The sequence below is a fragment of the Vigna angularis genome, chromosome 10 (genome assembly GCF_016808095.1).
Source record: "Vigna angularis cultivar LongXiaoDou No.4 chromosome 10, ASM1680809v1, whole genome shotgun sequence".
NCBI lineage: Eukaryota > Viridiplantae > Streptophyta > Magnoliopsida > Fabales > Fabaceae > Vigna > Vigna angularis.
The window spans coordinates 26,153,829-26,169,067 of NC_068979.1; the positions used below are offsets into that span (position 1 = coordinate 26,153,829).

At 32.4% G+C, this 15,239-nt stretch overlaps 2 protein-coding genes across 3 annotated transcripts; one reads left to right on the plus strand and one right to left on the minus strand.

Annotated features, from left to right (window-relative positions):
• The first annotated feature begins 3,852 nt into the window (after positions 1 to 3,852).
• Positions 3,853 to 5,488, plus strand: LOC108342108 (putative pentatricopeptide repeat-containing protein At1g26500). The gene has a single exon (XM_017579814.2). It carries the CDS (start codon positions 3,892 to 3,894, stop codon positions 5,416 to 5,418), a length of 1,527 nt encoding a protein of 508 aa, XP_017435303.1. The 5' UTR covers positions 3,853 to 3,891; the 3' UTR covers positions 5,419 to 5,488.
• A 1,577-nt stretch (positions 5,489 to 7,065) lies between these two features.
• On the minus strand, positions 7,066 to 11,738 carry LOC108343432 (probable methyltransferase PMT5). 2 transcript variants are annotated; one of them, XM_052869897.1, is made up of 10 exons: positions 11,320 to 11,738; positions 10,516 to 11,129; positions 10,215 to 10,338; positions 9,804 to 10,044; positions 9,413 to 9,638; positions 9,100 to 9,262; positions 8,704 to 9,005; positions 8,062 to 8,194; positions 7,706 to 7,910; positions 7,066 to 7,380 (listed from the first exon to the last, which is right to left on the minus strand). In XM_052869897.1, the coding sequence occupies exons 2-9, from the start codon at positions 11,025 to 11,027 to the stop codon at positions 7,761 to 7,763; spliced, it is 1,851 nt and encodes a 616-aa protein (XP_052725857.1). In that variant the 5' UTR covers positions 11,028 to 11,129; positions 11,320 to 11,738; the 3' UTR covers positions 7,066 to 7,380; positions 7,706 to 7,760. The 2 variants fall into 2 exon arrangements, with proteins under 2 accessions (XP_052725857.1, XP_052725858.1); XM_052869898.1 differs by having other exon boundaries at positions 10,516 to 11,336; positions 11,438 to 11,732.
• Positions 11,739 to 15,239: the final 3,501 nt, after the last annotated feature.

The window sequence follows — 15,239 nt, forward strand, 5'->3', positions numbered from 1 at the left end:
GTAAGACAAGTTGTAATTTTTAGCTTGTGTGTAAACAGACTGACGTGTCCCCATCCATTTTCAACAGGCCAAAAACGGGTCAATGTGGCCCATTTTGTCACACATATGCAAGTACTATAACAAAACTCTATAAACTATAAGTAAATTCTTTTTTATCAATTTTGGACTTTGTTTCAATGCCCCTTTAAGAAAAAAAGGTTTGGTATCCCTCCACATGCGTCAAATGAGAAACATGTAATAATTTCAAATGTTACAATCTATTCATAGTCAAACACCCTTACCTCACTCATTGGTGCACTTATCTTGACCCTCGTAAACAACTGCAACTACATTGTGTGGCCAACCGTTCAATTCAACGCTAATCACCTTGTCCTTGTCGACACGCTAATATTGTAGATGAGGAGATATGATTATGCTTGTTGCTTATCCACTTGGCGAATAAGAAGCTTTGTGCAACAATGGATTTTCAACCTTCTAACTTTGCTTGCTTCATTTACAACTTTCTAATAACCAAATAAACTAACTTATTCTAGGTATTTTTTAAAATATTTTTTTTATTTGTTAACTTGTCTTTTTATATTCATTACCAAAGCTCTTCTTTTATTAAGAAGTATGATTTCATGAGCACGTAATTTTTTTCTTAAAAATATTAGTCCTTGAATGTGGTGGCTTTTCATCCTCAATAGTTTCTTCTATGCATTAGTTCTTCAAGATGTTTTTTTTCGCTGGAAGCTTGAGATTCTTTAAATTAGTCTTTAAAATTTAAACATTTTATATTTGTCTTAAATCTAGAAGATAAAGATAAAATAACAAACATAATTTGTTCAATATTTTTTAATTTTCTTTATTTATATTTGTTACTGACTTATGTAAAAGTAAAATTTTCAATTTTCTGACTTTTTTTTTTCTTTTTTATTTATTTATTTGCTTAATCTTGTATTAGATGAACACCACTTTCATTTCTTTCATGAAATGTTCTCGTCGATAAGTAAAGGTATTTCTCTCAATTTTACGAGGTATTTATTCTTTTCTTATTTGTTTGTAATTTTATTATTTTGATCATTTGATTAATAAAAATAGCTTTTAAAATTTGGACTCTCACAAAAGGTAAAGAACATCCATTTCTTTCCCCTCTATGTTTCGTATACAACCTCACAAGAAGAGAACCCAAAGTCATTTAATATGAAGCTAAACTAGAAGAAAAATTAATTTTGAATTTCTTTTTTCTATAGAATGTACAAGTTTTATGTAAGTCATAAATAAAACTGTAAACAAGAAGAATGTGAAAATCCCAATTTCCTTTTACCCTTTTTCTCTTAACCTAGTTTTTCTCAAAACTCTTATTATCTTTTCATTTTTTTTTTTATTCGTCTCTTATGTTTTGGAAGATCCAACATTAAAAATCTATCAAAAGACCTTGATCAATTTCTTTTAGGATGAGTTCAAATTTCTACTATTTTATTTTGACTTTTTTCTTTTTCACATACATATCCTTTTTGGGATTGTATGTTGTCTCATTGTTTTTTACGAAATTTTCTTTATCATAGTAATAGGCAAAGTTTGTAAGGTAAAAGAATCTAATTTCCTTTTAAATTAAACGTTTTAATGTAGAAATATATGATATTGGTATGATTAATTTTGATTGAACGTTACTCAAGTTTTAGAATTTTTTTTATGAGAAGTGAAAATCTAATTAATAGTGTTTACAATCGTGAGTATTTTCTTTAATATGGAGAAAGTTAAGATAAGAAAGATTTGAAAAAAATCATACCCTTATTTATTCTGTAGTAAGATCATTTTCAAGATAAAATTTTTTTCTAATGAGGGTGGATGTGAGAACCCGAATTCCCTTCCTCGTAAAAAGAAAAACTCATTTCCTCTAAACCTAGTTTCTTCTTAAAACTCTCATTCTTTCTTTCAAAAATTTCTTATTCATCTCTTATCTTTTTGAAGATCCAACACACCATGGGAGTAATCTACTTGAAGATATTTATTAAAAGCCCATGATCAATTTCTCTTAAGGGTGAGTTCGAATTCCTACTCTTTTTTAGTGAACAATTTGTTTTCTTTTGCATGCATGCCATTTTTGGGGTTATATGTTGTTTCTCTTCGTTCTTTATGAAACTTCTTTTTTTGGAGACCATCAAGTTGTGTCTTGATAATCGTTTAGGGTCTTTTTATTGTGTAAATAGAGTGATTTCTCTATTTGAAGCTTTTAAGAGAAAAAAGAGCAAGTGCTAGGCAAAGTTTGTAAGGTAAGAAAAGCTGATTTTTTATTAAATTGAATGTTTTAATGTTGAAGTATATAATATTGGTATTGATTAATTTTGATTGAATGTAGCTAGGAGATTTTTCTAATGAGAAGTGAAAATCTAATGAACAATGTTTAAATTTGTGAGTATTTTTTTTATATGGAGAAAGTTAAGACATTTTGGGAGGAAAAAACAATTGCTATGTGTTGTGAAATTAAAAAGGGTGTTTGAAATTATGGGTTTAGATAAAAGAGTTGGTATGGTAGAAAATTTGAGGAATGAGTGTGATTATGTGAATTGTATGACTAAGTGACTTCTTGTGTTTGATGTAGTTAGATGATTTTGCTTATAACTTTATCAATATATGAAGGATGTGTACTAATTAAACTGGCTAGTATTTATATTTCTTTTGATTGATGAGAAATGTGGTTGAGCTAATTGTGATTGAATGTTAGATGAGAATGATGCTTAGCCAAAGTTAGATGAAAATACCTTAAATTTGCATTAAAACTCAATTTCTACTACATGGTCTCTAGGTGGCAAGTAATCACCACAGGACACTACCACAAAATTTTGGCAAAAAGTATGTCTAAGGGTCTCATCGTTAGGTCACACCTAGCTACTATAATGTGCTAGCTAATTATAGGATGATTCCAATTGTATTAAAGGAGACTTTGTTACGTGGGACTATCTTGATTCTACTAGTATTTAACTCAGAAAAATTAGTATAAGTGTATTTTATATCATGGGTTTATCCTTTTGAACAAATGTACTAAGTCCATCGGTCCATAGTTATATTTTGAAGAATTTATGACTTTATTTTGAAAGATAATCTTATCTAGCTATGAACTATAATGTGAATGAGTTCACTTTTAATTATTAATGTTATTAATAACCTTATGATATTAAGTATAATTAATTGATATTTGTTAAAAAAAATGGTTGTTACAAAGAAGGTGGTAAAATAAGAAATATATTTATAAATTCTCTTAAAACAAAACTATTGTATCACCAAAAGTTAGAGTTGTCAAAATGAATTAAAATCCACGAACCAATCCGGTTCATCATGAAATTGAATTGGGTTAACTTAAAAAAATATTTGCAAATTTTAGTATAGGCCAAAAATAAATTTAACTCATATCACTCTTAACTCAATAGTCTCAATAAAAAAATTCTTTTTTTTTTTAATTTTAGAAGGAGGTCTATCTCCGTCACACTTTGTCCACTCTTTATTTATTTTTTATTAATTATTTTCTTTTCCTAAAATAGTATGGTAATATAATGCAAGGATAAATAATTTATTTATTGTCTAAAATGAGAAAAAACTAATTTTTAAAATAGATTTAAATTTTTTGAATTTTAGTTAAACATTAAAAAATATTAGATTAAAAAAATTGTAATTTTTTTAAATAACTGAGTCATCCTTTAATCCAATAACTCTTGATAGATAGGCTCAAACTAAAATTTTTTAAAATTAAAAAAATAATGAATCTTAGATTAACTTACAAAAAAAAAAAACCAACTTCTACTAAGTGACGGATTTTGACATCTCTAAATCTCTTAGTTATAATTGAAGCGAAATATATTTACACATTATGAATTCTTATTTCTAACGTTAACCCCACACAGCACAGATCAAATGCTTCTTCTCCGGCGAACCGCCAAGCTAATATTCTCAAACCCCCGCTCCCTCCAACCCCTCCGCCGCCATCACCACCACCCCATTTCTCCGGTGAACCCGGACCACCTACTCCGAGTCTGCACCGTCCTCTACCAGCAACAGAACTCGCCCGAGTCACGACTCACCTCCAAACTCACATCGTGCGAGTTCCAACTCACCCACGAGTTCTTCCTTCAAATATGCAACAAATTTCCCTATTCATGGCGTCCCGTTTACCGGTTCTTCCTCTACACGGAGTCCCAGCCTTCCTTCAAGCACACCACCGTTTCCTTCAACAAGATGCTCGACGTGGTAGGCAAGTCTCGCAACATCGACCTTTTCTGGGATCTTCTCAACGACATGGCACGTCGTGGTTTCGTCAGCGACAGGACCTTCGTGATCGCGTTGAAGACTCTGGGGGGTGCAAGGGAGCTGAAGAAGTGTGTGGAGTTTTTCCACTTGATGAATTCCAATGGGTGTGAGTACAACTTGGGGACTTTGAACAAGGTGGTTGAGGCAATGTGTAAGTGCAAGCTTGTTGAGGAGGCAAAGTTTGTTGTTTTCAAGTTGAGGGAGTTGGTTAGGCCTGATGGGGTGACTTACAAGTGGTTGGTTGGAGGGTATTGTGATAAGGGTGATTTGGTTGAGGCTTCCAAAGTTTGGAACTTGATGGAGGATGAGGGGTTTGAGCCTGATGTGGATGCTGTTGAGAAAATGATGGAGACCTTTTTTAAGGTGAATCAGTATGGTGAGGCTTTGAGGCTCTTTGATACAATGAGGTTCAAGAGGATGGATGAACTTGGGGTTTCAACTTATGGGCTAGTGATTAGGTGGTTGTGTAAGAAGGGGATGATGGCACAGGCGCATGAGGTGTTTGAGGAAATGCGCGAGAGGGGTGTTCGAGTTGATAACACGATTCTGGGGCATATTGTGTATGGACTTATGACTAAGCGTAGGGTTAGAGAGGCATATCAAGTTGTTGAGGGGATTGAGGCGCCGGATTTGAGCGTGTATCATGGGTTGATAAAGGGGCTTTTGAGGCTCAGAAGGGCGAGTGAGGCGACGCAAGTGTTTAGGGAAATGGTAAGAAGAGGTTGTGAGCCGACTATGCACACATACATAATGCTGCTGCAAGGGCATTTGGGGAGGAGGGGGAGGAAGGGGTCTGATCCGCTTGTTAATTTTGACACTATTTTTGTTGGGGGTATGGTGAAGGCAGGGAAGTCGAAGGAAGCTACTAAGTATGTGGAGAGGGTGATTAACAGAGGAATGGAAGTGCCAAGGTTTGATTATAACAAGTTTTTGTACTACTTTTCAAACGAGGAAGGTGTGTGTATGTTTGAGGATGTGGGGAAGAAGTTGAGAGAGGTGAGACTGTTTGATTTGGCAGACATACTTGAGAGCTATGGGCAGAAGATGGCTACCAGAGACAGGAGAAGAAACAGAAGTCCAATTGCCCCAGATACTCAAGCAGTGATATCAGATACTGATAATCAGGTTGTGTAAATCTATAGACTATGTAAATTTATGTAAAAAGACCAAAGTTTATTGGAAATGAAGAAGGAGATTGATGAAATGACGACATGTTTCCAAGATAATCCAAACTCAAAAGATCACTGCAATAATGCAGGTCTATTGTTTTATGATTATGTTAGTCATGCTTCACTAATTCTAAGAAATGGACAACATAGACTGTGCTGGCTTTATAATTTTCTTTTTCAAATGATTAATAACAGGTTCTTTTATTCACCCTACTTCTCTTGGGCTTGACCTATTTTCCACTCAATGATATCTTGCTCTTTCGGTGAACTAATCATAGAATATCATCTTCTGCTTTGAGTTTTGTTGAGGACCAGAATAAGGAAGGGAGTGGAAAATTTTAGCAATCCACCCTCTCAAGTTGCAGTTGGTTAGTCATTTCAAAGTTATTTAGTTTGGATTGGACAAATCCTAAAAACTTTTGAAAGAATGGACATCTAGTCAAGCATTCCATATGCGCATTATGTTGAGTGGTTGTAAGAAACCGTGTTTTCAATTTAATACATCAATATTTTCTTGTCTACTTTTTCTTTGTAAAATTATAGAAAAGATTCAACAATCAAATTTGAATTCTATAAAAGAGATTGACATAATTTCTAATTCAAAATTTTAAAATAATAAATGTTTTAATTTTCTTGTTTATTTATTATTTAACTTTCGGATATTTATTCAATGTAAAATTTAAATTTATATTCTTAACATATGAAGCAGCAGGTAATTTTTTAAAGGCACAAAAGTTGATTTAGTTGACAATTGATGTTTATATTTTGTAAGAATGAGTACGAAATTTCAATCTCGTATAGGTTTTATGGGTAACAATCCACAAATGACTTTGGTAATCTGTTTTATGTTTTAGAGGCATGTGTTAATTTTGCTGGGCTATCAAGATTCAATTGACGGAAACTTTTTACTGATAAAAGAAAAAAAAAGGTGATTTCTTCATAAGAGATAAACAAAAGTTAGTTTAATCGGTCAAATTTGGATTTGTATTGAGTTCTATAGACAATTCATCGAAACTTCTTACTGATAAGTAAAATCTTTTCATAAGCACTCACCATTATTTAATGTGCAAAAGTGTTTTTGCTTATAAGCAAATTACTACAATAAACATCTAAATTAATCTTTAAAATTGGTAGGTTTAATAATTAATTTTCTCAATCTTCTGTTAATCTTAATTTAAGTGAAAAAAGTTATTTATTTTAAATTTTCTTAGGTCATTTGTTAACAATAAATATGAAAGTAAATGATTTCTGTAGAGGTAGAAACTGAGTACGAATTTATAGAATTAACAATTATGAAATCAAAAACCAAGTAAAAGGGATTGGTGTTTATAGTATTAAGAATTAACAGGAGTTTATTTTGCATTAATATAGTTTCCACAAGTGTCAAATAATGATTGAAAAATGTTACTTATGCAATTGTCCAACTAACATAGAGTAAGAGAATACGAGATGTAATGGACAGAAACAAACAAAAATATGTTTATAGAAACTGTTGCATTGCATGAGTTGTTGTATTACATGTAGAACACTAATAATTTATGTACTTTAGGATAAATACTTAAGAATTGCTCGTGTATCCTGTCAAAAGAAGAAAAGAAAAATGCACTGCATATGCTACAACCTCAAATTCATTTTTAAACATCCTGGCCATTCTTATTCTTACAAAAAGTCGTTGCGATTGTTTAACAAGAAGGCATTCACGTCCAATGATAAAAAAAATCATTAAGTAAGAAATTGCTAACAAGATATAAATGAATGAATTAATGCAAACACATTTGACAAAAACAATGAATTGGAGAGTTAACTTCAACGTGAACCTTGACAATCTAGTGCTTCCACAATTCCCCGACCCAATTGCACAAAAATTTAGAAAAACGTCAGGGCTCCAAGCAATATATACAATATGCACTACAGAACAATTCACTCCCTGAAATTGAAATAGCAAACAGAATTGCATTTTAGTGTGCAGACAAGTGGCAGTTCCAAAAGTACTTGTGCTTCTTGCAGAGTACAAGTTATCATGGATGTTTAGACTCCAACTATCCACACAATTACAATTAATGAAGCAACAAAATGAAGTTTGACAGATACATTCCACTAGTACTAGTACAAAAAATATTCCATATTAATTAAGACCTATGTAGATTCCATGTCCTACACGATCAACACTAGAGTTTCACAGCATCCAATGATTTTCAATTTTATGTAGAATTAAATGATGACTAAGTGCAATAGAAGTTAAGAAGAATTACCAGAGCAAAACATCGAGTTCATCCACCAGGGTGAGACATAATTTGGCAAATCCAATCATTTTTTCAGGAATGGTTTCTGGCAAACAAGAAGCCGCTGGTCACTTCCGTTCTCAAGGTTAATTACCCTTGCTTCCCAACGTACTTGTGCCGCGAGTGTGCGAGCCATCTCAATAATTTGCATGTTATCAGAAAGAATGACCCATCCCTACCAAGCCATGTAATATGTCATGTCAATAAAGAATTCAAGATTGTGTTCCTAGCAAAACACTCTGCCTACGGGGTCCTAGTAAATCAGGTTACCACATTTTCTGGCACAAAAATAGTCATGACAAAAAACATAAGGGAGACAATGATACCTCTGGACGCAGTATTCTGTCCATCTCCAAGAATAGGTTCACCATGCTGCATCTCTCTGAAGTGAGATGAGAAAGAAGTCCACTTGCGTGAAGCATATCATACGTCCGGGGGTACGTTGGGAAGGGTTCACACCTAAAGATCAATCACCAGATCACATATACGAAACCATTTATTTCATAAGACCACTTATTGTCAAACTCAAGTTAACTCAAACTCTTACAAGAAAGTTAAGTACCGAAATCAAGAACAATTTTTATCCCCCCACCAGTAAGAGTGTTTTACAAGAATTCAGATGATCTGAAGAAATTAACTTTTATTTAAATGTTTACACTTTAGAACTTACGTTTTATAATTTAAATATGATTTGTTGCAGTTTGATCTTATTTAGTACAAATGTACCATCACACTTTATAGTGCTTGCTTGTTTGCTTTATTACAGAGTTAAAATGTTAAATTGTTGTTGCATTTAGAGTATTATGTCATGTTTGATTTCATTAATAGTCTTTTTTTTTAATATTATTGATTATATTTCAGTCGAGTTTGATTTTAGTCTAGAAACCCCTACTAGTTTATGTTGACTACTGAGTTTGACAACCTTCCTCTCCACAACTTGCCTAGACCAAGAACAAAAAGCAACTTACCAGTCATGCACAACACCAACAAAACCTTTATCCAGTATAAGAGGAAGTGAATTAGAAACTGTAGCAGGAACAACATTCATGACCCAAACTGATTTGTTCTCTTCCAGAAGGGCAGTGTTCAACCCCCCATATTTAGTACTCATATCCATTACATTACGAATCATGTTAAATGGAGGTAATGGATCATCATCTCCCGGCCTCTTCGGATGATCAGAGAAAATTAGTGGTGTAAGCAAAGACCAATAGTTCTTGAGAGTTGATCTCCAGAATTCCAAGTCTTCAAAATAATCTTCAGATTGAACTCCTGCTACAGTAGAGACATGTCAATGAAAAGGCAAAGGAGTGGTACAGAAGGGTTGCAAGCAAATCATCTGAAAGTATTTACAAACAATACTTTCCATTAATTTTAAGGTCCTCTGCACTCAAATCAGATCCAGCGGATCTGTTCTGTATTGCAATCCAGCGCTTGCTAGAGGTCCCACGTATGCATGGTTGAAGAGGCCGATAATATGACTGAACATCATCATATTCTTTGCATAATGGTATAGCATGCTTCTTTCTACAATGTAAGGGAACATGTCACTAAAAGAATTATGGAAGCAGACCACTTCAAGAAACCCATGGAGCAAGCCTTTAGCAGAGATAACGGTAGTTGATATAAGTAATCTTAAATAAACATTCTGCAAACAATATTCTCAACTATCTTTACCTAGATGCATAGCAATTAACGTCAGCAGTTTTCTGCCAGATGAATAGCTCATCATGCTGAGATAGAAGAGTCCAACAGAGTTGATGGGCCAGTTCTTTCATTGGATTCAACATATTCCTACTTTTCACTTTTGATGAACTTCCATCTGACCTGCTTGGGGTCGAGGTTAACACAAAGTATCCTCCAGGTTTAAGAACACGGTCAACTTCTATGAGGAAAATTCCAACTGTGAAACACGCCAATGTTATTAGCTATGGTTTAGGGCTAGCAGGCAACTAGGAAAGAAAGGGACAGTAACTTTATTTTAAAACAAAATTCCACAGAGAAGTCTAATACTTGTGAAGCAAAGACAAGTCACTAATTCACATTAGCAATAACATAATGGAGTTACCTTTTCCATCCCAAATGATGCCACATTGAGCACAGTGAACTATGCCATATGACAATGAAGGAAATGGAAGTTCTCTTGCAACGAAGTTGCCAATCACAGCAGGAAGGCCCCTCTCAAGAAGCAGCTGAACCTGGCTACCTGTTGCCTCATATGCAGCAACGCAAACTGTCATTATATTCAGTGATGCCAAATGAGCTGCAAAGCTACCAAATCCACAATTAATGTCTAGTATAGTGCGAACCTGCAATAAAGTGATCAGTATAGAGCAGCCATATTTATGATGCAACAAAAATCATAAAAATTCGTAATGACAATCAAATAGGCTTTACTACACACTAAACCATTTTCCCCCACAACCAGTGATCCCCAAAGGAGAAGGAGCTTGTAAGTGATGATAAATGGAAGACTTACACCAGCTTGAGGAAATTCATTATCACTTCCCAAGCCAATCATCTCTGCAATTTGGCGAGAGTGATCTTTCACACCGTCATCCTCCGAGCGGAAAGCAATTTGGTTCTCTTCTAGAAGCATTAACCTACATAATTTATTGCAAAATTATAGAAATAGAAAAACCTTAATAATAATATATTAACAAAATACTTGCAAAAGTTGCAGTGCTTTTCTTTAAGCAGTCCATTGCTATAGCCTAAACACTGTTTTAGCCCAAAAAGGTTCCATTTCATTCCAGTAATTGGCATGGAGAAAGAAGTACCTTTTGGTCATACTTCCAGATGAAAGAAATTGGTTTCTGGTTATCTTCACATTTCCACTCCATATAACATCCCTGCTAGTTGGCCACTGGAAGGGAATTTTATATTCCGTAGGAGGACGAACCAAACACCTTTCTGCTTCAACTAACAGTTCACAATGCCTATCAAACTCTTCTCCTTCTTTAAAACCTGCTACCAAGTTGGCTGAAACATTGTAACAAGGCACAAAATTCTCTCTTTCCTTGCCACAGAGGTCAAATTCTCTTTGTCTAGAGATACCCCTTGCCACAGACCTTAACTCTAAATAATCAACCGCCGCTTGCTCCTTAACCTTCCTATAATTTGTGTATATGAGAGACACCGGAACATGAGGTGCCAAATCAACAATATTAGAAGAAGATGAACCTAGAACAAAAATCAGCAGAAGCAGGCTGATTAGGCACAAGAGTAACCAGTTCACCGGGGATCTATGGCCAATAATGATGGATAACTTATTGAACCACGAGCTTCTCATGTCCAAATCCTTTAGCTTCCTTTGACAAACAGATTCAAAATCCACACGAAATGCCACCAACCCAGAATTCCAAGAGCAGCAAGCGAAGAGAAAAACCACAACCTATCATAACATAACACAGGATTCTATGAAACCCTCACCATCCCTTAACGCATTGAAACAATAGCTCACACTCCTTCCCCAATAACGCAGGAATGCCAATGGATTCATCAAAACCCCAATTATGGTGCAAAAGGAGGTGCTCAAATTTCTCAATCCAAATTCCCAATTCTGAATCAAACCCAATACTTACACAACCAATCACATCAGCTGCAACACAAATTCAAACGAGATTCACTCCATCAATCAATGGGCCCCAGCAACCACTCTGAGAACAATTCAAAAAAGAAAAAAAAAAGTTGAGAACTAACACCGATCAGATCAAAACTGATAAATTAAGTGGCATATAACAAAGGAAATGGACATTTAGGGTTTGGTTGGTCCGAGAGAATTGAGTTAGTTAGAGAGTGAGATTCATAAAGCAATTTGAGGGAATTAAGTTGAACTTTGTTGTGAGGTCATGTTGGTCGTTTTAGCATTTATATAAATGGCAACAATCATTATAAAACAGATCACCACATTAAAATATGAAATAAGCATTCATCAATGTTTTGGGAAAACGAAAGAGAATAAGGAATAATTGCTCTTTAATCGTTGTTTCTTCCCACTACGCACCTTCAACTTCAGGAATATATATATATATATATATATATATATATATATATATATATATATATATATATATATGTATGCATCGTTTCATACATTTTTATTAAAAAAACATATTTCTTTAATGAAATTTTTTATTTCGGTATTGTTTAACTTTTTGCGAAACTTAAGAAATAAGTGTTAGTGTCTTTGATAAATATCTATAACTTTTATTTTAATTTTACGTCACAATTGTAATATCACGTATCTATTATAAAATATAATCATATATGTAAACATATATACTTATGCAATCAAATGATTCGATCTTTTTTTAATTTGATTTTTTTTATAATATAAACAAAATAATTATATAAGAACACGAAACTAAACAAGAATGTGACGTCACAATGTAGTATATTAATGAGTTAGGAAAGATTTGCTAGAAAGATTTACTATAAAATCACAATCCTTTATAAGAATTGAGTTTTATATCAAAACTAAAATAATCATTTCTTTACGAAAATCAATCAATTTTATTCAATGACCAAGGTTTTTATATCTATATATATATATATATATATATATATATATATATATATATATATATATATATATATATATATATAAACCTCAAATGCAATTTAAGAAATTGTAAAAGAGACCCCAAAGATATTGGACTACAAAAATAACTCAAAAATTCAAAACATGTTCATAATTGTCGTTTAACAACTCGTCGCCTAACGAGTTTACTTGCTAACTGAGAGTTACAACTCTAAATTAAACTTTCGCCCAATAAATGTAAAAAAAAATAAAAGAAAATTACAAATACTTTTAAATGCTTAAAATTATTCTATAATTGTGTTCAAAATCATGATTTTCATGTCCTTTAAATTGCAATGATCCTTTTTAAGTTCTTCTTGTATTGGATCACGAGATAGTCCTCTATTATATTTTCTTTATTATAGAGAATTTCTACTTAAAGATTCCTTATCCTTAGGTCTAGGAGAGCTAGAAGTACCTCCCTCCTTTTTAAATGTTTCCTTATTCCTCCATGAGGTGAATGATTTCTTATAGGAGATCATTCTCTTGAGTTGTTGTTCCTTTGGGCCTGATCAGTTTCTCATCACCCTCCCTTTCTTGGAGAGAATTCAACCACAAAATTTAGAAGATTCTACACATAAACACAAACATTAGTAAAAAAACATAAATATAAAAATAATTCAAAATAAAAATTCTTGCTATAATGAGATTTGAATCCTAAAAGAGTTAAATCTCTTATTATCAAAAGGTTGGAGGTTTGCCTATAGGGTTAAATACCCACCTGCAAAAAGCATCACATAGTTTTAAAGAAAGATGCTATGCTCAAAGGAAAACAAAAGAATATTACGTAGATAAACAACTAAACTATAGGTTTGACTTTGATTGCCTATGAGTTTGTTAGGAATAGATAAACAAGCTAGGTTATATGCATATATTTTCAAGGTTGTGTCCTCCTTCTCAGTCATCCTTTCTTCTTACCATTGTTGATGTCATTACTCCTTAATGAACAAGTCTTTTCTAGGAAACAAAATAAGAAAAGATGAGTTAGTATATTTTTCGCTCTCTTTTTTCTTTTTCTTCTTTCACTATCTTTTTTTTTCTCCTTTCTCTCATTCCTTTCTTCTTCCTCCTTTTCTCTCTCTTTTCTTGTTCTTATTTTTCTCTCTTTTCTTTTATTGCCTTCTTTTCTTAATCTCTCTTTAGTTGTTGCTCTTGTCTTTCTTTTCTCAACATTTATGGTTATTTCAATGTTCTCCTTTCCTCTTCTTTCAAGTGTAGAATGTAGTTCTTGAGGTCTTCATTAGTTATGTATAGACCTTAAAGGTCTTTACATTTGTCTTTGGTGAAAGTATATATAGACCTTAAATGCTAAACAACCTAAGAAACCTTAAAATAAAGTCTAAAGTCATCGAGCCTAAGAAATAACTAAAAAAATCGAAAAGAGATTCAGAATCTTCACCAATATGTGGAGCTTTCCTAGTGAGTTCACTTGCCTAGCGAGACTTACAACTTTGACTTAAACTTTCACCCAATGATCCAATTCGTCCAGCAAATGTATAAAAATAAAAGAAAATTACAAAATATTTTTAAATGTTTAAAATTATTCTATAATTGTTCTCCAAGTCATGATTTTAATGTCATTTGAGTTGCAATAGATCCTCTTTAACTCCTTCTTATATTAGATAACTAGATAATTCTCTATCATACACTTATGCATGTTTAATTTTATATATATATATATATATATATATATATATATATATATATATATATATATATATATATATATATATGTATATATATATATAGGGGTTTGCTAACGTGCGTACGCCTGTTTTCCAGTTGGTACATTTTGGCAATGTGTACCAGATTTTAGTAGACAAAAGTACCCTTAATATCATGGATTCTAAGTTTTAAGGTTAAGGGTATTTTCATAATTTTCATCTCAACCCTTTCTCTTTCATCTCTCACTCCAACATTTTCTCTGTCATCCTATGGTCGCCTAACTGAAAAAAAAAAAAAATCAGAAACACTGATTGTTAAACAATCTTACAAAAAATGATTTTATAATGAGTTTTCATTTTATAATTTATGTCTTATCTAATTTTATCCAAATCCAATTTTCACAAGCATAAAGGAATTGTTAATTGACTTGGAAAAAATAAAAAATACTCGTTGTTAAACAATTTCTTTCAAAAAATGATTTTATAATGAGTTTTCATTTTATAATTTTTGTTTTATCTAATTTTATCTAATTTTCACAACCATAATGACATCAAAGGAATTGGTAATTGGCCTGAAAAAAAATCAGAAACACTCGGTGTTAAACAATTTCTTACAAAAAATGATTTTATAATGAGTTTTCATTTTATAATTTTTGTCGTATATAATTTTATCTAATTTTCACAAGAATAATGACATCCGAACGAATTAGTAATTGGCCTAGAGGGTTTTTTTAGAGATGATGATTCAACATATGTAGATGATGAAATTAAAGAGGTTAGTGAAGATGGTGAAATTGAAGAGATCTTGAATTAACCTTTGCCTGAAGGAAATATGTCAATGACTCAACTTTTTACAAAGGCAAATTGTTTAACGACAAGTGTTTCTGACTTTTTCAATTGGGGCTACACTAGGGATGACAGAGAAAAGGTTGGAGTGAGAGATGAAAGAGAAAATGTTGAGAAGAATGAGAGAGGTGAGTAAGAGTTTCGGGTTTTTTTCTTTTTAGTTTTGAGAATGAAAATTATTAAAACACTCTTTAACCTTAAAACTTAGAATCTATAATATATAAAGGTATTTTTGTCTACTAAAACACGGTACACATTGCTAAAATGTACTAACTCAAAAACAGGCATACGCACGTTAACAAACCTCATATATATATATATATATATATATATATATATATATATATATATATATAATAAGTTTAAAACTATACCTAAGATATAAGTTTAATATTTTTTATTTTCAAAATTC

Excerpts from the sequence above, each read along its gene's own strand:
- LOC108342108 (XM_017579814.2), top strand. The coding sequence starts at position 3,892 with ATGCTTCTTCTCCGGCGAACCGCCAAGCTAATATTCTCAAACCCCCGC.
- LOC108343432 (XM_052869897.1), bottom strand. The coding sequence starts at position 11,027 with ATGAGAAGCTCGTGGTTCAATAAGTTATCCATCATTATTGGCCATAGA. Across the intron at positions 9,639-9,803 it reads CATCATTTGGGATGGAAAAG|TTGGAATTTTCCTCATAGAA; the intron begins GTAACTCCATTA and ends CGTGTTTCACAG. Across the intron at positions 7,911-8,061 it reads ACAGAATACTGCGTCCAGAG|GGATGGGTCATTCTTTCTGA; the intron begins GTATCATTGTCT and ends ATGGCTTGGTAG.